This window comes from Acanthopagrus latus, chromosome 6 (assembly GCF_904848185.1).
Source record: "Acanthopagrus latus isolate v.2019 chromosome 6, fAcaLat1.1, whole genome shotgun sequence".
Classification (NCBI taxonomy): Eukaryota; Metazoa; Chordata; class Actinopteri; order Spariformes; family Sparidae; genus Acanthopagrus; species Acanthopagrus latus.
In genome coordinates this window covers 26,824,233-26,846,572 of record NC_051044.1, presented here as the reverse complement: position 1 = coordinate 26,846,572, position 22,340 = coordinate 26,824,233, and the positions used below count along the sequence as shown (strand labels likewise).

The following is a 22,340-nucleotide window of genomic DNA, read 5'->3' as shown; positions in this document are numbered from 1 at the left end:
GGACCGAGGCCCAGGACCAAGCCTGAGGCACGCTGCTCCGCTCCAGCCTCTCCAGAGCGCCGACTCTCACTGACATTACATCAGCTGGGGGGAGACACAGTAGACCGTGTGTGTGCGCGCCCGAGTGTAGATGCTCCTTTTCAGCTTGTTGCTCTGGAGCAAAACAAAGTGGTGTGCACATCCATCTTCCCCCCTGGTTCTGAAAGCGTGAGGTGTCATCAGCTGGGGAAAGAGAGAAAAAGGCAGCTAGCCATGGCTGTGAACATCATACGTGGAATGGAAGACCTGGTGGCATCGGGCAGCCAGCTCGTCTGGAGCTTGGCACACCAGACCCTGAGGAGGTGGTACAACCGTGGGCTGATGCCATGCAGACGCTTGCTGGAAGTCTGGTTCAGGATTGGAAAATGCTACCAGGTATGGCATCTGCTCGAGAAGAGTTTAAATATAGCGGCTTGTCGTATTTGATGATACCTGTGCCGGTGCCAGGTGGTTTTTCTTTGATTATCCGTTGAATTTTTTTATGACTCATTGCCTCTAATCTCCCTTTAACTTTCCCTGCGAGTGAAGTGAGTCAGTAGTTTTTCCTCATCTGGCTCATTATTGTATGCACGTGTTTATTTGTGTGAGCGTGAAGAGGCGCAGGCTCCCTGTTGGTGAGTCACAAAGCCCGGGTTTTAACAAGGCTCCCTCTCCCGGCACATATGGCTGTCATTAGAGAACAGCGCAACCAGCCGTTTGATCTCACTGTCTGGCTGAAGAGGAGAACTTTCAAAGTTGTCTTTGAAATGCATTGTTGCCGGAACACCTGAGCGCCGACTGTGCGGCTAACATCACATCCTACTTGCATGTCCTATTTTGACTTCCTGATTTTTTTTTTTCCAGTGTACTGCTGTGAAAACATCTTTTGTATTGCTGGCACTTAGGACTTCAGTTTAAAACCGTTTTCCTAGAACAGTATTACATAAACGGTATCCCTATTGTTGCATCCTCATCTCTGCAACAAGGTAGAAAAATGCAAGAGAAATCGACAAGGCGGCATTTTAATGAAACGATTCCCTCAGGTGTGAAAATACAACAACCTGACACTTTTTACACAGCTCCCTGAGTCTCTTGCTTTCCCAGATGTAACACAAATATCAGATCCCTTTAACCTTTATGCCACTTACCAGAAACAGCTTTCTTTCACTTCAGTATTACATACACAGTGGTGGAGGAAGTATTCAAAGTATTTACTGAAGCAAAAATATCAATGCCACTCTATAAAAAGATTAAAGTAAACGTAAATTCCCAACTTCAGCTCAACTGAAAATTCTCAGAAAGTATCAAAAGCAAAAGTGTTCACAAAGCAGAATGTCCCCTGTCTGGTTTTTAGTATTGTTGCTTCTGTATCATTGTTATAGATGTTATAAAGAAGTTTACAAAGAATTCAGGGAAACAGATCAGTAGCACATAAAACCAATGTGAGTGAAAATACAGCAACACAAAGGACATGAAGTAAAGAAAATACAAATGAATATATGGACAAAACATAAAGTACAAAAATAATAAATTGAGGAAAATAGAATAAAGTCATGAAAATATTACACTAATAGACAGTGGGTACATACATATACCAATAAAGAAGTTGTTAGAAAATCCAAAAATTATATTAAGAAAAAGTTATTTAAAGTGATCTATGTATTGGAGTTTGGTTCAAACAGAAAAAGTGAACATTTAGGAAGATATGTGCTGGCACAACATGATTGTAGCGCTCATATGTTAATTCTCTGGTTAAGGTGTGGATAATTGACACTGCTTTATTTCTGATAAACCAATCATGTGCTTTGTTTGTAAAATCTCAAAAGTAACCCCTAAACCCCTGTTAAATCTAGTAACATTGTGAAATATATCTATGTATAGATACATATTGAAACCATGTCAGTATCGATACACAGAGGACAGCTGCATTTTTTTTTTTTATTCTCCCTTCTCCCCCGACACAAGCGAGCTGCCTTCCCTCTCTCTACTATGGTCTGATGTGCCAATTTTTACCCTTTGACATAAAAAAATGGCATCTGACATTGCTAGTATTCAAGGTATTGCATCAAATGGGCCAACACTATAGTGGAATGAACATACAAAAGTAAATAAATAAAAGTAAAAGTAATAAAAAAGTAAATTAAAGATAGCATAAACTGGAAATCTATAATAAGTCCTGAGACTTAAACGTACCACAAGGAACTTTTATCTGGTTATGAAACAGTCTCAGTTAAATACTGATGCCTGTATATGACCGACAAAAGCAAAAGACCTTCATTAAGAAGATGGGCTCTGTAGGGTTCTTGTAGTTAGACTTAGTGCCTGCCACCAGGCAAGATTCCATCATAGAATAAGTTGGTTAGTCATAAAATTAACTCTATTTTATGGAGGAGTGTTGAGGATGAATTTAGGAGTCGCTGAGGAAAGAAGCCGCTCTGGTCTTTAGTCCACAACGGCCACCAGAATCAACAAAAACAAAAGTTTGTCGTAGTTACTTTGAGTACAGCATCTGTGTGAATGTAATACGTCCACCAAGTATTCTGCATCTGCTTCACTCGGCTTGTGGTTACCTACAGTTAACGGGTGTGGTGTTGAGTTGTCGATGTGGTCAGAGCTGCAGGGTGGGCCCCGCTCAGCCTGAGTAGGTCAGTGTGAATGGGGGTCATGTGAAAAAGAGCACCATCAGGGCCCTCTGCCCCATAATTACAGGGCTTCAGGGGGACGACCTCCCTGACACAGTCCTGACCTCTCTTTTTATCATGGGGAACCTCGCTCGGAAGCTCAGGTCCTCTACGCAGCACTCTCTGGTCTGCCAGAGCTGCTTTTCGACCCGGTGGTGAAGACTGCCCATCAAAGGATACACTACATCTCCACTAGGAGTGTTTTAAGAATTCATTTAATGGTTAATTAATTATTTTCAAAGTGGTTTAGGGTTAAGATTCGGTGAAAAGATGAAAAAGAAGAGATTTGTAGTGACATGCACAGATTCGGAAGGTGAATCTAGAATTCAGTGGCTGTCTGTGAGGCTGAAATCAGACTGTTAAATAAGGGCCTTTGTGTATTTCTCTGTGTTTTGATGTCACTGCCCTGCAACAATGAAGCATTGACAGATGAGCGCTGAAGAGGGCTGTGCCCTGGACAGTGACAACTATTTACATATCTAAAACAGGCATGTAGTTAACACCCAGGATTATTTTTCACTATGAAGACAAATCAATTAGAAATATGTCTTTCGTGGAGGTTATTCTGAGTAGTAATTTGTATTTCCTATTTTTGTCAGTGACAGATTCTTGCCTCTTCCGGATCACTGAGATACGGTGCTGAAATAAATGTCCCGCTGTGCAGCTCAAATCTGTCAGCAGGGTGGTGTTGAAATCTGAAGTAGTAAAAAAGCAAGTTAGCGTGACTGCCCAACCCTTTTGTTGGGCACCCACAGAACTGTAAATCTGACAGAGGTTGTGGGCGTTGAGAAACAACAAAGTGAAAAAGTAGCCTGAGCAGTCTAAAAGTGAAATGACAGCTCTGTTGCGGTGCAGAGAACAATGTGTCCTGGCGGACTGGAGTTTTAACACCACGCGAGGAGGCGTCATCCCGTCCTGCGGCCGTGCTGGACGTCAACATGACCCCCACTTTCCACCGAGCAGGCCAAGCAGTTGGATCCCACATGTTTTTCACTGAAGTCACAGAAATAAAAGGCATCTGGGACACATTCCTGGGCAGCAAAACAGCATCCAGTCAACAGGAACACAGGGTTTTCTTGGCACTGAGGTTCCAGAGATCAAGACAGTAGTGAAATATTTCTGACGCTGTAAGATGATACGGAGGATTCACAGAATGATGGAATATTACAACGCGTTTTTATAGCAAGACCAAGACACATTTTCTCTGACTATGTACTAAATTCCCAACCAGTGAAAGCATATTTTAATGCATCAAAGCCACTTTGTGGAGAATTTCAGTGTGATCAAACAACATCTGTCAGATTTTTTCTGATGGCACAAGTAAAAAATGAAACAGTTCCGATGAAACTGGTGACTTTAGCCCTCTCAAGGAAACTGTCATGCTCAGCACACTGCCATTGTTTTATTTCTGATACAGTCACTGGGTGGCACCAACGTTAGGAATGTAACAAAAACAAACAAACAAAAAAAATATGTTGGGGCTTTAATTGTGCAGAGTTATTCTATTTTATTAGATGTGTTCAACAAGGCCTCGCCTTTATCCATGTGGTGAGTTGATGGTGTGGTATTCATCAAAGGGTCTAGTAGATGACCTCAAACTTTTCATACTACAACTGAGACAAAATAAAAAATAACACAAATGGAACAAATGAAAAGTTGAACTCATAGGCAACAAAACACACCCTTTTTTCAAATCAGTACCGTCATGGTTTTTACAGTTACAGCCCTGCTTGGTCTGGGATAACCACTGGCTTATAGTGGCTAATGTCAGCACACTTAAAATACATTGTTGTGTAACTTTTATTATTGAGTCAGTTTGATTGGTGGGTCAGATCACTTTCAAATGTAGTCAGTTGTTGAATACAATTTTCATGGCAAATTTGTTTTGTGTACTCCATTGAATTACAAAAAAAGTAGTTTAATCTATTACTTTTGAATTTGTCCAAACTCAAAGATTGAAAATACTGCAACGTATACAAGCAAGAAAATTACGCAGCCCCAAAATTTAAGTTCCACAAATACTTTTTTTCTCTTTAAAAGTACTGTACAAAGATAGGTGTCATTTATGCTGGCGACATGTCCCCACCCCTTATCAACACAAAATGACACCCTTGGCCGCAATCAACAGATGCGCTGTTTGCAACACGTGAAATGTTGTTTTCAAAACAGCTTTATTTACAGACAAATGTGATCAGGTGATCATTGACAGTGCAACTATAATATAATCAGTTTAATCAGTATTCTTTGTGATCTGACTACATGAATATGATCATATGAAATCTGTGAAATCTAGTCATATTAACTGTGCAGACATGAGGTTGGCATCCATCTTCTCATCTACCTCTCTGTAAGCAAGCATATGTATGAGCTAATGTATATGAACTATTTCTTTAATATAAAGTCATGGTGACACTCCCACGGTGCCTTGCAGCAGTCCAATGGCTTATATATACACCATGTCATCAGGATTTCTACAGGGGCGTTAAGAATGTTTTAAAATATCGGATAATGAGGCTGGATGTTGGCAGCAGTTAACATGCTAAGATATGGACTGACTAATATTCATCAGCTCACGATAAAACGTCTACCTTTTTCCTGCACTGGAAGCTAGTTCTGCTGACTGCAACAGAATGAAATCTTAAAGCCATTCTCCTTAAACAATGCAGTGTGGATTCAATTAAAGTATGCACCAGGACGTCATTGTCTTTCGGTTTTGTTTCTTAACAGCGGAGGATAACGTGGGAAGCTGACATTTCAGGGAGTTTCATTAGAGCAGTGTTGCTGCAGAGGAAGGATATGTGGTGGGGGGGAGACAATAGCATGCGTGAGCAAAAGAATCACTGACTGTTTATGATTCATGGTGCTCTTTTAAAAAAGCCGATTTATGGCTGAAATATCCCCGCTGCACTATTTCTTTTTTACGCTTTAAACAAATAAGGATGATGCTCCTGCACTGACTTGTTTGATGTTTTGGAGCGTGGGCCCCTCATGGACACTTGCCTTGGTGCTCCTCTTACCTATTCATTCAGCACAAAGACAAACCTGACAGGGAGGGGGGTCACTGTTCAACCAGAGAAAGAGCAGCAGCCATCTCGTCCCCAGGCTAGAAGCAGTGGACGGGCGGCTCTGAGCGGAGGGGCTCAGGTGGAGGCGGAGGCTGTGTGCCTGTCATCATGTCTCATGTTATCTGTCTTCCTGCAGATGACCGAGGGCCGTCTGTGTCAGGTTCACCTCCTGGACGGCAGGAAGCTGGAGCTGCTGGTTCAGGTACATGACACTATCTGCCCACCTCCTGAACATTATGCTGTGTACCCTCAAAGATTACTCTGATGTACCTAAATTGTTGTCGATTATTGTAAAGAAGTCTCAGTCTTATTTCCCATGACTCCTCTTTACTTTTACGTCACGTAATTGATAATTGAATGGACAATTTCTATTTAATTAGTCACTTTTTCACTGTAATGTTTGATGAATGTCACGCGCACCCTTTTTGTTTTTCCAACCACTGCTATATTTCAGCGGGTTTCTAGCACATGACTTGTGAGCTCCCATGCAAGTGATCCCAGCTGAACTCCCGTGTTTTCATCCCACTCTTTCAGCCCAAGCTGCTGTCCCGTGAGCTGCTAGATTTGGTGGCCTCGCATTTCAACCTGAAGGAGAAAGAATACTTTGGACTGTGCTTCATAGATGACACGTGAGTACATTTCCAGTACAGTGTGTGCTCTCTTTTTTTGTTGTTGTTTTATTACATTTTATTTTAATTAAAGGGATCGCTTGATTTAGAACCCATCCTTGTTTACGTAAGCCTTAAGGGATGGGAAGAAGAACAGAGAGATATTACAATAGCGGTATTCCAGCTTATGATTCATTCTGTTCTCTTTGCTCAGTGGCCAGAATAACTGGCTCCAGCTGGATCGCAAAGTCCTTGATCATGACTTCTCCAAGACTTCAGGGCCTTTGGAACTTAAGTTCCTTGTGAGGTGAGTGCTCTCACCACAACAGCTTGCCAAACATGGAATACTGGTGACCTGCATCAGATATGTCGGTATGTAATGACAATTAGTGATGTCAGTGTTCTGCGTGTCAGACTGAGCTGTGAACAGTGGCCTACTTTGTGGTAGGTATGTGTTGACAGCTTAATGGGCATCATGGTTCATCCTGACCAGCAGGTGGCAGTGACAGAACGCTGTTTAGGTCCTATTGTATGACTGCTAAATGAAACTGCACTGCCAATGTGTTTCAGGTGAACCTTACTGACCCCAAAAACTCTTTTTTGCAGGTTTTATATCGAGAGGATCACCTTCCTGAAAGAGAACACAACAGTGGAGCTGTTCTTTCTGAACGCTAAATCTTTAGTGTTTAATGTAAGTGTTTCGTGGCTCATGTTTTTCCTTTTTGTATCATATTAATTTTTGCTTCCATTGCACATCAATAGTTGATTATCTCATGACAAGATGCCTAATCCAACTATTGATCTGCCATCGCTCTTGTTGGCCATAGTCTCATAAAGAAACAGATTTCATTCTGCCAGAGGTTGAAGGTCAGATGATCAATAGGATGCACAGATAGCCTAGGCTTATTACTGTTGCTACAAAGTATCTATGTTACACAAGAATTATTAAGGCGACATTTTGAATGTCCATTATTTTAGAGTATAGTTTGATGAGAATATTGAATTTTTTTTTTTTCTGTTTTTTGATTACTTCACACTCTGTCCTCTTTTATCACTGTCATAATATTTGATCAATAACTTGTCATTCATTAAGTAAACCCATTTCTCTGTAATCCGTATATGCGCCCACATCATTTACAGCTATAAACTGTTCAAGATCACATACTGCTCCATGTTAAGGAGCCCGAGAAGTCATTCAGAATGATGCTTTCAATACTATTGGAAATGTATTTTCCTCAAAGTTAATGACACACACAGTTGTTGTTGTTATTATTATTATTATTATTATTATTGTTATAATTGTTTTTACGTAATTATGTTCGGTGCAATTTTTGAGTAAGAGTCACAGCTTAGTGAGTAGGTACAAGTTCAAGCTATCATTCAAATTAAATGGAGTTTGGAAGTATAAGCGTGATGACTTAACATGTTCGTGTGGCTTCTAAATGAATTGAATTGGAATGCAAAGGTCGTGTAAGGACTAGTGATTCCAAATGTTTCCTGTAAACTGTTTAATTACATAGAACAAACTGAAACGTGGTTGACGTACATGGATTTGGGAGTTGGGAAACGTACGAGGTGCACATGAATGCAGCACTGATCAAACGTTGCAGTGCAGTTTTTTTTTCGCGGGGAGAGCAGACTGGTCACCATGGGAGACGGAGACTGTTGAACCTGCTTTCGGACCGTACCACTTCACAGACGGGACCGCAGCCTCAGGACAGAGTTCCAGCTAGGTTTCCCAGGCACTGGTGTGTGTTTGTCGGCAGTAGAAAATGACCTGATAACTCAGGTGCTTAAAAGCATTACTGAAGTCACTTCAAGGGTAGTTTCAAACACCGCGATGTCTCTGCCGCAGTGGTTCAGTCGGTAACGGTGGGACCGAGGTACGGGACGGGGGAAGATTTGCTCTCAAGTCAAGTGTGTCGGACCGCCTGCACTTTGTGTGTATGTGTTTTTGAAAACCTGCCTCTTTTTTTCTATCGTTTTATTTATTTATTTATTTATTTATTTATTTTTGCATCAGGAGACCATCGAAGTGGAGAGTGGAAATGTTTTCAAGTTAGCCGCATTCGCATTGCAGGTAAGAAAGAGTTGGTCGCAGGCTTTCTTCACTGAAATGTAATCGCTCAGCTCAAATGTGAATGAAGACGCTCAGGGGGGCACGCAACATTTTGAAAACAGTTGTCTCCTGAGGCTCATTTGGACGGAGCTACTGCTACAGAAACTACCCCATTTAGATTAATATTGGCGACTTAATTGCGGTGGTGTGAGTATTGAGAGAAATTAAGTGCACTTTTATTACAAGTGTTGGTTTTCTGCACAGTATGTAAGTTACGTAGCTAATATTAGCTTACTGGACAATTAACGTAGCATTAGTGTTGCCTGGTCTTACCCTGCTTTTACAAACTGCATTTCCCCCCCTTTTTTTAGGAGGCCAAAGGAGATTACACGAGGTAAGAAGTTGTAAATATAAAAACATTAAAGCCCATAATGAGATAAATGTCATTATCCTGTCATTTAAAACATGTTTTAAGTGAGCAACACGGGATAAATGAGCTGGGATGGAAAGGTAGTGTATTTAATCAGTCAGAGTACATCTACAAATGCAATGTTTTGCTCTTTTTCAAAGTTCCATGCTCTAAAATTGTGCTATTTTGACTGTAAAAATATACATCCATAAACCATTTCATGAACTAGTGTCTGCAGCTGAATCCAAACTCCTCCCAATTTATTTAGTGTTTCCTTTAATACTCTGACAGGAGAGCAGGGTTTGGTTTGTGTGGTTGTTTGGTCAGTGCTGCATTATATAAATGATGGCCATGTATAGTGAGTTAATGTTCAACTTGACTTGTCAGATTGTATTTCATGCCGGACTTCCCTCAGTTAATAATTCCCTTGGTTTTGCTCTGCTGACATTGACCTGAACCCCTGCTGGCTAGCTGCCATCCATATGGTCCAAGCGTTGCCTCTGAATCAGAGCACTTTTGTTATTTGTCTGCCGGTGAAGGCAGATGCATTGTGTTAACAGTTTCAGTAAAACTTTATGAGGGCAGTTGTTTTTTGCCACTGTTGTGAGTACATAACACAAACATATCCTAAGTGACTTGTACAAATACATGGACTTTGTGTACTCAGTTTGGTCGATGAAACTGGTGGGAGACTGTGCACAAAACCTCCCTAATCTGTTCTCTAGTGGAGATAATGTTTTCATAGTGGGCCGTGCTGTCAGAGGCTTGACCTGTTGATAAGGTATGTTGTTTTTTGCCAGCCAGAGGACTGAAGGGCATTGGTTGCGATTAGTAAACACTGCTATGTCTGAGTGAGTGTGTGACTTAGCAGGTTGAAGCAGCGCAACCTGTGTGTTGTCCTAGTGCTTTGCCTCTAAAGGCCTCTCTGTCCATTATGTGAACACAAAGATTTGTGCTCTGTAAGGAATTGTATGTGTATGCTTTGAATGGCGATACATGCAATGCTGAAAATGCAGTTTGACCCATGTCAAACCATTGCCTTTGTTCTTGCAAAGAAAACAAAAAAAAAACAGCTTGGCTGCATCTGCTTGCGCTCATTAACTGCCCCATTATTTCCAGGCATGAGAGACCTGATAAATGTTAATGATTATTTATTGCAGCTTTAGTGCAGATTTATGCCTCAGTGTTACAGTTTGAAATTTCTTCACCCTGGAGTGTAATGTGCAGTGAGTCTGAACTTTCAGATGATGTGGGTGTGGGGATGGGCTGTACTTTGTCCTTACTTTGAAAGCACAATAAAGGACAACTTGCCAACTACTCTGGTACAATAAGTGTAAGATGGGAGTGAGTCCAGATCAAACTGTCTTTTTCTTTATTTGCACAGACACTTTACCAAGTTAACTCTGATGATGGTTTATAGATACAATGTCGAAGTATGGAGCAATTGTTTTGTGTCTTTTGACAACAGTTATTTATACATAGTCTGTTTCCTCTGTTTTGAGAAATGTGCAGAAGATCAAAATAATGTTCTTATTCTCAGACTTCTTTTACTTGAATTAACAGTGTTTAACATGATTATTTTGCTAATGCATTCCCCGCTGTCCTGTGGCGGTATTTTTTGATTCCTGTCTGCAATGTCCTTTATCTCTGCTTCTTTGAGTGAGCCAACCCAGAGAATCCCCTTATAAAGTATATAAGGGGTGTCCAGATCTGCTGTCCTGTGGAAGTATTTCTGCAATGTCTCTCATTTCTACTTCTTTAAGTGAATTGGCCCAGTAAATCCCTTCATAAAGAATATACATTTGTAGGAAACATCAAAATAAAGTTGTTTTCCTAACATTTTTCTTGCATGCATGTAACACTGGCATCGATATTTAATACTATTATTGTGCTGATGCATCCCTGCTGTCCTGTGGCAGTATTTCTCATTCCTGTCAGTCCTTTATCTCTGTTTCTTTGAGAGAATAGGCCTGGTAAATCCCCTCATAAAGCATATAATATAAATGTGTCTCCTCTGTAACAGTAAAGGGCCCTGAAGCAGTGAGATTAGCCATGGAGGAGTTAGGGAGACCTCCTCCTCCTCCAGCCAGCTGCCTTAAGAGGGATGAGCCAGACCCACTGTCCAATGGTAGACAAGTTGGCGTCAGGAGGACTCACTGTAGTCATGTTATTGTGGTGGTGTGGGCTAACCCCCTGCTGTGCATTGAATTAATGCACCATCAGGTTTCATAGAATTCCCTTTGCTTTGCTGGTATCGCATTGCATCTTGCTCTTACTATACTGATCGCACTTAATTGCTATTGCTCTCACCACCTGCAGGTATATGGATTATACCTGGAATGAACGCAACAAGTTGCAACTCTTCTCTGAGACTTGATTAGAGGGACTGTAGAAAACACAGGAAATTACTGAATTGATTGAAGTCTTTAATTACACTCAATAATAGTTTAGGCGGAATCAAGCTGGGATTATTTTTTTCTTTTACAATTGTAATCAACTTTAAAAGTGAGCTACATACATTGTCCTTGTCACTTTATTAACTGCTCTTCATTTTAAACCAGCTTTGATTAACACAATTCCAGTTGTGTTCTAATTGTACCCACATGATTCAATATCACACCCAGACAGTTTTTAGCCCATGGTTCTATTCGCAGGTGCAGTCTGTAGTTAGTGGTTCATTCACAGCAACAGGCTCTCTCATTGTGCTCCCTCCACACAGTCACCACGTCTCAGCCCTGTGGAATAGCTGACACATGAGTATTATCTCTCCCACACTGGGTAGGCAGGGCTGTGCTGGGCTGGGTCGGCTGGGTGTAGGAATTGCCCCCACACTGCAGGCTGTGGGGAGATAACCGACGTAGTAATGAATTCCAGATTGCTGACAGGACAGAGCAGCGCGGCTGCAGAGTAGATCACCCCGACAACGGCAGGCCCCTGCTCTCCCCATAAAATGTACGCCATCAAACACGCTGTGAAGTGCCATGGCAGCAAAACCCAGTCGACCTAGGAGAGGTAGCTACAGGGAAGAGTGATTCAAGTGCCTCTGCCCTTGCAACGACTCAACTTGCTTTTTTTTTTTTTTGTTTAGTGAGCTGGTTCACATAACTGAATCATTATGCTTCTGTCCCACCATGTCAGTGGCTGTTAAAGTGCATTATCTTTCGAAAAAGAAGACATAAATTGATGGTCAGAAGTCGACTTAAGGTCAAATGGCCATTGGCCTGAAATCCTTTTGCACTTATTTTGTCATGTTGAGGTTTAGAGCTGCAATGATTAATCACTTTGTTTTCACAATCGCAAAATATTTTGAAAATGAGGTAAAATAATAAAAGATTACAGCTTCTTTAATGTGAATATTTTCTGAGGACAACACATTTGAGGGCACCATCTCAGACTTTAAGAAACTCCAATTGCCATTCTTCTACAAAACTAACAATCATTTAATTGAGAATTAATTGATTTATTAATATATCAATTTGAATAATCGTTAGTTTCAGCCTTCTTGAGGTTGTTCTGATAGCTTATATTAAGTATGCTTCGACCTACACATCAGAGTTATGTCTTCAGAGGCAGCTCACTGTTTTGTTACAGCGCTCAAGCTCGTACAATACTTTTCAACACAGGGAGAGGCTGCCAAGTGCTTGTGAATGGCTTTTGTTCAGGACTCCAGTGTACTGGCCCGCCAAGCCAGAGCACTTTTTCTGCAGGAGACACTGTAGACCCAGTACTCCCTCCTACATGATGTTGAAGTGACTCAGACTTGACTATCAAAGACCTTGATGGTAACAAACACCACAGTTTGTCTGTACAGATAACATGACCATTTTGTTTAAATGCTTGAAGCCTTTCCTTAACATTTTTTTTGAGTTTGTGGGTGAGTTGAACAGTACCTGTTGGATCTGTCATGGTGTGATCATTGGCTAATCTGTTAAATAATATAACGCAGTTTGCCCACAGTTCATAGAATAACTGTGGTGTGTGTTACTGTTGAAAACCTGCACATAAAGTCTTTGATATTTTTAAAAAGATCCCTCACCAGGCCCCTTTAAAGGCTCCCCATGACTTAAAGGCTCTGCATGTGCTTTTATAAATTAAGTCTGGCAAGACATGAGTGAAGCTCAAGTTAAGTCTTGGCAAGCAGTACTACTCTTTATAGATAAGGAAGATGAAAACAATATCCTGACACTGCACCTTTTCTAAAGGTTTGCAAACATGAATTACTGCTGCCATGCCTTAAGATAGAAATTCAAACCACACTGTGAAAGCACAGCCATGTGGAGAAATGGTCTCTGCACATTTTTAGACTTTCTGTAAACATTTACCTTTACTTTCCTTATGGTCAATTTGCTGGTGTGGAACAGTCAAGGTCATGACTGGATTCTGTAGAAGTCTAAATGTAGTGATTCTCATGTGTGCTGGAGTTAGTCATTATAACATGTTTCATCAATAAACAGCGTAATTTTGGTGTGTATAGGTCTATAACTGGAAAGTACACCTGTTATTGTAGATAAATGCGTTTGTTCTTCTAAACATCTGTACATGATTCTTTTTCAGTGTTGAGACTGCCAGATCAGACCTGAAGCAGCTGCCAGTCTTGCCCACCAGAGCATTAAGGGAGCACCCATCTCTCCATTTCTGGTAAGTTATCTGAGATGTTGAGGTCTCTGAAGACAAACCACAAAGTGCATTAGGGTCAGGGATAGTGGGGGTCACAGCCCTATAGATGCTTGTGGTTTACCACAGCCTTTCCTCTGCAAAATACGCTAATGATTTAGCTGCCTGATCGCCTCACCGGTCAGTAACACCTGGCTGCACAAAGTAGCAGAAGAGCGGTTTTTGGGTGCCTATGGACCTGCCAGGTATTTGGCAGACAGTTTTGCATCTGATGGGGTGACTAATTAGTGCCTGGGTTGCGTTAATTATGTTTGCTCATTAGCCCTGATAGAGCACAGGAGGTGCTGACTGCCACAGGCTGTCTAAAGGATTGCTGTCTCTCGCTTCAATCCACACTCCTCCCCCCACCCCCCCTTTCCTGCTAAATGGTCAACTGAGGCTGCAGCAGCCTCTAAAGAGGATACATCATTTTAATATCCAAATTAAAATTATAGTCTTATGGTGTATGGTTGAGCGCATGAACACGCCTGTCTCTCTCTGTCTCTTACTGTCTGTTAAGCCGCAATGAGTTTGCAGTCTCACTATGCTATTAAAAAGGATGATTACAGTGGGGAAGTAAATGGGATGCATTTGCAGAAAGAGGTAGATGAGAGCCATCAACAGGCCAGTGGGCCAGACTGCATTTTCTGCTTGAGCAGACAGAATTTGTGTCAAAGAAACGGGCCCTCTCACAATCCCTCTGTGGCTGGAATGTGTAACACTTGATGGATTATTCATTAAATGTTTTATCTTTCTATCTATTTGCAGTGAGGACAAAGTGATTGAACATTACAAGAAACTGAAAGGGCTGACTAGAGGACAGGCCATCGTGCAGTAAGTTCAAAACAACTACAGTATGAAGAATATTGATTTGAGTTTGGCAGTTTAACTTGTGTGTCTTTTTGCACTGATTCCGCTGATGTTCTCCAGCATGTACGCCAGGCCTTTCTCTTTAACCCCATGTGTCTGCACTGTGGTAGCTGCTGTTATCAGAGGTGTCTGTCACATGCCAGAATGTGTCATTAATTAGACAAGTAGCTCTCACAGTGGGCTGCCGGCCAGCGTTGGGAGGATGTCAGTCCGCCACTGCGTTTCACTGTAACTCAGAGCCACCCTGGGTCATTTACAATGCTCAGATGATTTGTGCCCTTGAACTGATCAATGAACTCTCCCTCCCTCTGTCACGGCCCAGAAAAAAATCGATCAGCCTGTCACTGCAAATGACTGTGGCTTCTCAACGACTGTAGCTTAAATCCCACTCTGTCTGTTGTACAAAAGCCACCAGCTGACAATGATGAAGTGTAAGTGGCTGAATTCCTGTTAACCTGTTCTGCTTTGTCTGAAGGTATCTGGCCCTGGTGGAGTCCCTGCCGACATATGGAGTCCATTACTACCCAGTGAAGGTAACAGTGGTGCCCCGAGTCATACAGAAGCTTAACCTTTGAACAAGCTTTTGTCAACATGCTGTCTTTATTTCTTTTTCTGCATCTAATCACAGCAATCAATCTAGGCTTTGTTCATTTAATTTTATTACATTTTGCTTGAATCATGAGGCCCCTTTCCGTTTAAAGTCTTTTCTGAAGCTAAAGCAGCAACACATGTTTGTTACTGTAGGAACACGCAGGCCTAACTGTGGCTGCCTGGGTGGGATAAGAGAACTAGGGTCATCCGACGATATTCGCCTAGGTGACTTCTATTGGCTAACCAGCATAGCAGTGGCCGGTGTTTATCTGATGTGCCACGTCCTTTTAGTGCTGGCACATTCATTAGCTTTTGGCTCTAAACATCCTTGCCATCAGTTAGTAATGCTATGTAAGTACTGACATATTTTTTAATCAACCAGGTACTGGGTTTGTCAGGCTAAAATGGCTTTTGAAGCAGGTACTTAAAAAAATATCCTTTACATATGAAAGAAAGTTACATTAAAGTTAGTTTCATAAGTTTGATCGAATATGTTTAGCTTTTAAAGATAGTGAAGGGCTGTATGTCTTTAAAGCAGTTCAGTTATTAATTTAAAATGAAGAGTTCTCTGTTTCCCTGGCAAAAAGGAGAAATAAATTATCAACAACAACAAAATAAAGAATTAAAAAAAACATAGGTAAACATAGGTGGAAAATCCAGGAAACCATTGTCACACATGTTCATTTTAGCATATTTTAAGTCATTCCTACCACTTTCCTTACTTTTAGTCACATCAGCTAACTTTCCCCACCAAGCCCCATTAAATGAAGGCGTCTGAGGAGATCAAACAGTGACGTTAACATGATTCAGTCTTGCAGAGATTTTTAAGGCCTTTAATGTATTTGATCTCTTCTTGTGTTGCTGTTTCTGTGAGCCTAATGGGGTAATTGCTCTTTTTTTTTAAACTACCACCAATAAAGCCACCTCTAATGAGTGGTGCTGTGGTGTGTGTGTGCTTTCATGCAGGACAAGCAAGAAATACCGTGGTGGCTGGGAGTCAGCTACAAAGGCATCGGCCAGTACGATCTGCAGGATAAACTGAAACCAAGAAAGGTAGGTTGACCTCTTTCACTGCTGCTCTGTTTCCCTCAGCTGAACACTATTTCATTATGTGAAATTACTTTTTCCAAACAAAACTTCACCACTTGAGACGTTTTTCCTTCTTCATGTCAAGATTCCAAGGATATGGGATTTCATGCATTGTACATTGTAAAGCCATCTGGGACTAACTTTGGGTGCGGACTTCATACAAATAAGCTTGAGTTGGTTTTCTTACAGAAAAAACTTAATATTCAAACAAGTTAAACTGCTCAACTTATTAGCTTTTAACTTCTTGTGAAAATATGTGCCAGTTGAGAACACAGCTTTCATCACCATGCCTCTTGTTAGTTGGTTAATGATCCATCCACACTGTAAATAGGTGTAATTAAGACCCTGGTTCCCATGGCAGTCAGGAGGGCGAGGAAGACAGATGGGGAAAATATTTTGGAGTATCAGTATGTGCTGTGCGAGGTCAAGGCTGTAGGTGTAAGAGCAAATACAGCGAAATACTGGAAACAGTGGAATGATTATAAAAAAGCTCAGCTTGCAAAGTTGAAAGGGGAAAATGCACTACAAAATACACTCTTAGCCAAAAAAGGTTGAGCATTGTCCCATTTGTATTATGAAAGCTTATTATTTGACCAGTGTAGTAAACAAGTATATTCAATTCCTTTTCTTGCAGGAATGTTTTTTCCTGTCTGTCATTTGGAACTGAAAAGAACAGTGATGCACTTCAAGAATCAAAACTGTTCGTTTTTTTTCAATTAAAGGTGCCCTACATACTACATAGAAGACATTTTAATCTAAAGAGAAAGCTGATCATTGACTGACATGTTATGCCCAAAAAAAAACATAATAAACCAACTCTCTTCGCTTTCATGACTGAATAAAGCTTGTGTATTCAGTCATGAAAAGAAAAAACATATTTCTGAGTTTATATTACTGACTAGTTATATTGAAATATTGTAAATTATAAAGTTACCAGAAAATACATAGTGCCCCTTTTAATGTTAGCCTGTAATGTAATATTGTAATACCTTAGTTAAGCAAGAAGTAATAAAAGTATGTTTCTTAAACTATCAGACACAGTGTAATAGCTTTATGGTGGATATTAACGTGGTTTCTAGAGGGCCTGTCATGTTGTGTTGCATCTGTGAAAATAGTACTTAAAGTACAAAAATGGGCTGCTCCTTTACCACTGTGTTTTGAGTTATTTCCTATTTCTCTGATAACCCCCTCCAGTTTGTTTGAGAGGTGCTATTTAATAGTGTCCCAGCCAAGCATTTCTCCCCAGCCTCTCTCATTAGACTCGTCATAGCTGTTGTTATACAGCAGGAACCTGTTGACATAGCAGGGTGTGCGGTTACGCTGAGGCATTAATGGGTACAGCCCTAGTGTGTTTCCCCCTCTCCCTCCCAGTGGAAGGTGTAATTATGGCTCTCTGTGGGAAGTAGCAGGCCTCTGGGACTGGGGTTGGCACTCTGCCAGCCCAGTGGGTGGGTGTTTGGAGTTGGGGGACAGCAATAAGGGTGTAGGGGTGTTTGGAGGGTTGAGAACGTCTCCAACCCCTCCCCACAAAAGGGGACAGTCACAAGAGGTTCCTGTTGTGGGAAGAAAAGTTGTTCTTTTGAATGACCTTTTTTTGTTGCTCTTACTGTGGAAGTGTAAGGCCACTTTCCTTTTACCTTTTAAGGGAAACTTCTGTATCTGGTGAATATTGATAATGCTTCCCACCTTAGTTCACAGTCCCTGCATTCAACCCAGCCCATCCCTCCTTGCCCTCTGCCCAACCCCTCTCAGCAGGCTGCATTCATTATGGTAATCTATGTGTGTGTCTTGGAGGGAACACAATTGATCAAACAGTACAAAACTGTTATCTTCATGGGGGGGGCTGGGGGCTGGATTTGGTGGTGGTGGGAGGTCAGTGGTTGTGCATTTTTAAGAATATACTGTGTATATGCAAGTTGACCTTTTAAAGCAGTTACAAAAGCTTAACCTCACATTATCTTCTCTGCATGCATGCCAGTTTCACTACTCCACTGAATAACCTGAAACTCAAAAGCCCACTCCCACTGCTGCGTCTGTACAGCCTGATGTTGATAAAAGGCATTGATCTGGAGGGAACTTCGATAAAAACGAGATGCAGCATTTCATTCATGACAAGGATTAGAAACTATTCAATATGAGAAACAAAAATGGAGGACCACATGAGTGTGGTGTGATTCCAGGACATGAGATGGGTCTGAAGCAGATGGCGAGCAAAGACTTAATTCTCTCTTGAATGAAATCAGGAGACTTTTCTGCTTCTCCACCTCACTCTGTGTTACTCCCAGCGGGTAATGGGACACTCTCTAAGACCACACGCTGGTTCACATGTGCGATGAGCCAGCAGAACCAAAATAAATCTTCAGTTTGATATGGGTGACAGTGTCAGCCCGGGGACAATAATGACATGAAATGAAAGGGTTTAGTGAAAAATAAAGCTGAAACTGAAAAGATTCTCTCCCTTATTATATTTTCATTAAACTCATCTCATCATGAATCCAGACAGGATAGAGTTCCTTTTGGAATCTTCTTCTTGTCAGGTTTTCACAAAGTTAACCCATGCGTCATGTTGAGGAAATGTACAGTGTTGCCAGAGCTACCAACCAGAGCTGGTCTATGACGTGTGAGGGGTGGGGCAGATCTTTTTTTGTACGGCCATATGAGTCACAGCCTTTATCAAATTTTAATCCCTGTATGATTTTGTGAACTCGTAGCCCTGGGGGTCCTTGGGTTGTGGGTGTGAGCTGAAAATTCTGTGTATTCACTTAATCATGAGTGTTAAAGCTGGTGTGCTTCCTGGTTTTAGAAAATGTTTAATTTTGTTTTTCTGCATACTGTGGGAGTTATATTGATGAGTCACTTCTGTGTCAACTTGTCTGTGTGCAGAATGATTCTGGGAACGTTTCCTCTTCAAGGACTACTTGCAGACTTGTGATCGTAGAGATTCAGGTGTGTCACGTCCTTGAAATATTTATGCAGTGGCATCAGCAGCAGTCAGAATGTTGTGTAGTTTCATCTATTTGCTGGCAGTCAGATGTGGAGTTTCTCTGACGGGAGGAATGATCCAGTGAAAATGGGTTTTATCTGTCGTTACAATGTGATAGATGCTAGAGACGGTGAGATGGGGGTGTTAATTGGTGTGGGGTCTCCCTTACAATGGGATGGGCTTTCTGGAGGTGTCCTGCTAGCTGGTTCCCATTGTTCATTAAGCACCATGCATTTTGTTTCACTGGCAGAATGACTATGTAATTGATAAGGAGCAGGGTTGACAATACAGTTTATTGTAAGCATCTTCTTGCTTGTTTTTTTTCTGTAGGGATGCTTACAAATATTTGTTTGGGCTTGTTTCTCAAGTGTTGTTTCTTTAGGCTCGCTCTCCTGTCTAATGAAGTGAGAATGCCTAGTTTGTCACGTTGCAGGATCTGTCTACAACCGGTTTCCTCCACTCCTCCCTTACATCTATACACAACCCAAACACTAGTAACATTTCAAATCAAAATAGCACAATATATCTATTTTTTTAAGCCACTTACATAAAAAAGGATGAACAAAGAATGAGTGAATAGCATGGTATTGAAGGATCAGCCCTCAATGGGGAAATATGGAAAGGCATTCAGTCAAATGCTGTAAGTTTAGTGTGAAATAAGTGCACATCATACAAATCTGTTTCAGCATGCCAGTTTAAATGGTGGCACTGGCTACCAGATCTATTAAGTGTACTTACATTATTAAAATCTCTAGTATTGGGTTTATAGATGTCTTCGTTAATATTATTATTAATATCTTACTATCACCCCAACAATGTTCACTGATTTACTTTATTACTTCATTATATGTAACTTCTTTGCTCTCATTTTTATTCAGTATTTTGCTAATTCTTAATTTTTTGCTGGGCAGTTGGTTTTGCTCAAGTTTCTAAGAGTTAAAAAGAAATATTTTAAATGACATGGCCTAGTATTTTTTGTGTTTTGAAATGCAAAATAAATTCATAAACATATTGTATATAAGGTATAAAGTTACCAAGTTGCCTGTTTGGGCCATCTTTTGGGCTTGATTCCATAGATCTGCTTGGTTTTTTTTCTCACAAGATCTGGCAACATTGATAAGGAATGCTGCATTGGCTGGAACACCATGTTGAAAGGTCTACCATGTCGACAATCATGAAGACAGTACTGTTATGTTTGAACAAGAAACCACAACATTGACATCCGTTGATAATAGCAGTATAGCTTGGGAGTAAAAAATGGTACATGTAAAACTGATTGATTGAAGTCTTTAAATACATTTAGTGTGTCACTGAATCTCTGAGGTGTTGTGTATGCATGTTCATAGAGTTCCTAGTTTGTCTTTTGCCTGGTTAAGTGGAGAGTGTTCCCATACTACATGAAAGAAAAGAAAGGCTCTGCTATTAATGATTAGACGGTAGTAACAGATTCCTAACATGTTTGCCCTGGTGGGTGACATGGTTACAGTCGATTGAACCACACAACAGTGCTTTGTGTAGTATTTACAATATGAAAAGCAGAGAACTTCCTAGATGGAAGAGGAGTATTCAAAGTTTGTTTAGGATTGGATTGCTTATCTGTGAGTGATGGGAAGTAGAGCAAAGATGAAATGTCTTTCAACAAGGACAAACCCTACCCAGCAAATACTCGTGAACAACCTGCTCATCTGGTCTGACCAAAAAGGAAATGAGCTGTGTAGGATAGAGAGAGAGAGAGAGAGAGCAGTGCAGAGCCTTGAAGGCAGCGTGAGGTATCTGTGATGTCAGAGGAGGGGGGTGATTAAGGGGTGTGGCCAGCTCAGCTGAAACTCTTGCAACACCTATCTGGCTTCAGACAGACAAGAGAGAGTATTGTTCGAGGAAGCACTAGCCCTGTGGGAAACTCAAAGTCAAAAGGATTCAATACAAACCCAAGGGAACTCCACAGGGATTTGATAAGAGAGAGAAAAACCTTCACGGTAAGACTTTCATTGTGTCCAACTATTATCTGCTTAGCCATTTTAAACTTCATTTAGTCCATATATGTGATGTGTTCCTCGATCTCTGTGATCTAAATACAAGCGCTCTGTCACTGTTATATCCACACTGTTGTTAAGGCAGAAAAGGAATGTGTTGTTGTTGGTTTGTTGAGTATAGATTAGGCTCAGCAAATATGTTTGTCCCTGTGGCAGCGGAGATGTGTCAGCTAGTACGATTTCTTGCCTTAGGCACATTTTCTCACTCAGGATATGAAAACTATAATGTGTTTTTTTAGTTTGGAAGAATTTAGGTTGTTACTTCTCAGGTTATTAATGTTCTGTAACGTTAATCTCAGCTGAACTGTTGTGCTGCCTCTTTGTTTTTATAAAATGATAGTAGGGAGGAGTTGTTCAAAGACAAGTGGCTCCATATCTGTTCAGTGAGTCCAGTACTAGTGGAGCAGATATGTTCATCCTGGCTCCTCCACAGCAGAATGAAATGAGAATTGCCTGCTGCCTGGCCCGGTTTTGCTCCTTGCAGTTGCAGCAGCATTATAATTGTGCCTGTGTTAGCCCATGCCTACACCTGACTGGCCAGTCTGCTGAGCACCATTCACTGCTTCAGCTGTTAAGTTGATTCGGCTAATGTAGCAAGTTGATCAGAAAAAAACTGTGCTAAAAGGGAGACTGCTGTGGCTTAAACAAAACGACTTGTTTTAATAGCTACCTCAATGTTTTGTTGTTCTTTTGCCACATTGATCCCCACCGTATGGGAAGCTTCCAGCTTTCCTCAGTCAATTGATGCAGATGTGTGTTTTACAGCCTTTGTGGGATCAAATGACATGCCTTTCCATGTACTGTAAATCCACATTTAATCAATAGTCCTGTGTTGGCTTGTGTGTTCAGTGATATGTAATGTCTCCCTTCCCTCTGTCTCTGTCTCTCCGCAGTTGTTTCAGTGGAAGCAGTTGGAGAATTTATATTTCCGAGAGAAGAAATTTGCAGTGGAAGTGAACGACCCACACAGGTCAGAGAAGGCAAAACACTTCATTTATCTAAGCTCATCTTAATAGGCCCTTTCTCTGTTTTTGAAGTGTTCCCATTTTAGCTGCTGCTCCCCTGCTTCTGCTGCCCTTATCCTACACCTTACACACAGTGAAGGGCATCTGCAGCCACTGGCCCATCTAGGACACCATGTTAGTAGCTGTAACCTGTCTGCAAATGTGTCTTTTCCTGCTGTTCAAGAGACACTTTATTATTCTATGGTTGTTATAAGACCCCTGCGCCCCACACAGGCTTTAATGTGGCACTTAAAGCTGTTATTAAATCCCACAGTCT

General features: G+C 41.1%; 1 protein-coding gene across 8 annotated transcripts in view; it reads left to right on the top strand.

The window, feature by feature from the left end:
* Positions 1-22,340, top strand: part of frmd4ba (FERM domain containing 4Ba) — a 49,777-nt gene that overhangs the window by 18,573 nt on the left and 8,864 nt on the right. For 5 of the 8 annotated variants that reach the window (XM_037099870.1, XM_037099872.1, XM_037099865.1 and 2 more), the window contains exons 1-13: positions 238-414; positions 5,901-5,966; positions 6,299-6,393; positions 6,587-6,679; positions 6,979-7,063; positions 8,396-8,452; positions 8,803-8,825; positions 13,395-13,478; positions 14,262-14,327; positions 14,839-14,896; positions 15,921-16,007; positions 18,927-18,989; positions 21,953-22,029. In XM_037099870.1, the coding sequence (XP_036955765.1) occupies positions 253-414; positions 5,901-5,966; positions 6,299-6,393; positions 6,587-6,679; positions 6,979-7,063; positions 8,396-8,452; positions 8,803-8,825; positions 13,395-13,478; positions 14,262-14,327; positions 14,839-14,896; positions 15,921-16,007; positions 18,927-18,989; positions 21,953-22,029 (1,016 nt within the window). In that variant the 5' untranslated portion in view covers positions 238-252. Of the gene's footprint in view, positions 1-237; positions 415-5,900; positions 5,967-6,298; positions 6,394-6,586; positions 6,680-6,978; positions 7,064-8,395; positions 8,453-8,802; positions 8,826-13,394; positions 13,479-14,261; positions 14,328-14,838; positions 14,897-15,920; positions 16,008-18,926; positions 18,990-21,952; positions 22,030-22,340 lie in introns of those variants that run through there. The other 3 variants (XM_037099873.1, XM_037099868.1, XM_037099869.1) reach the window with 2 other exon arrangements.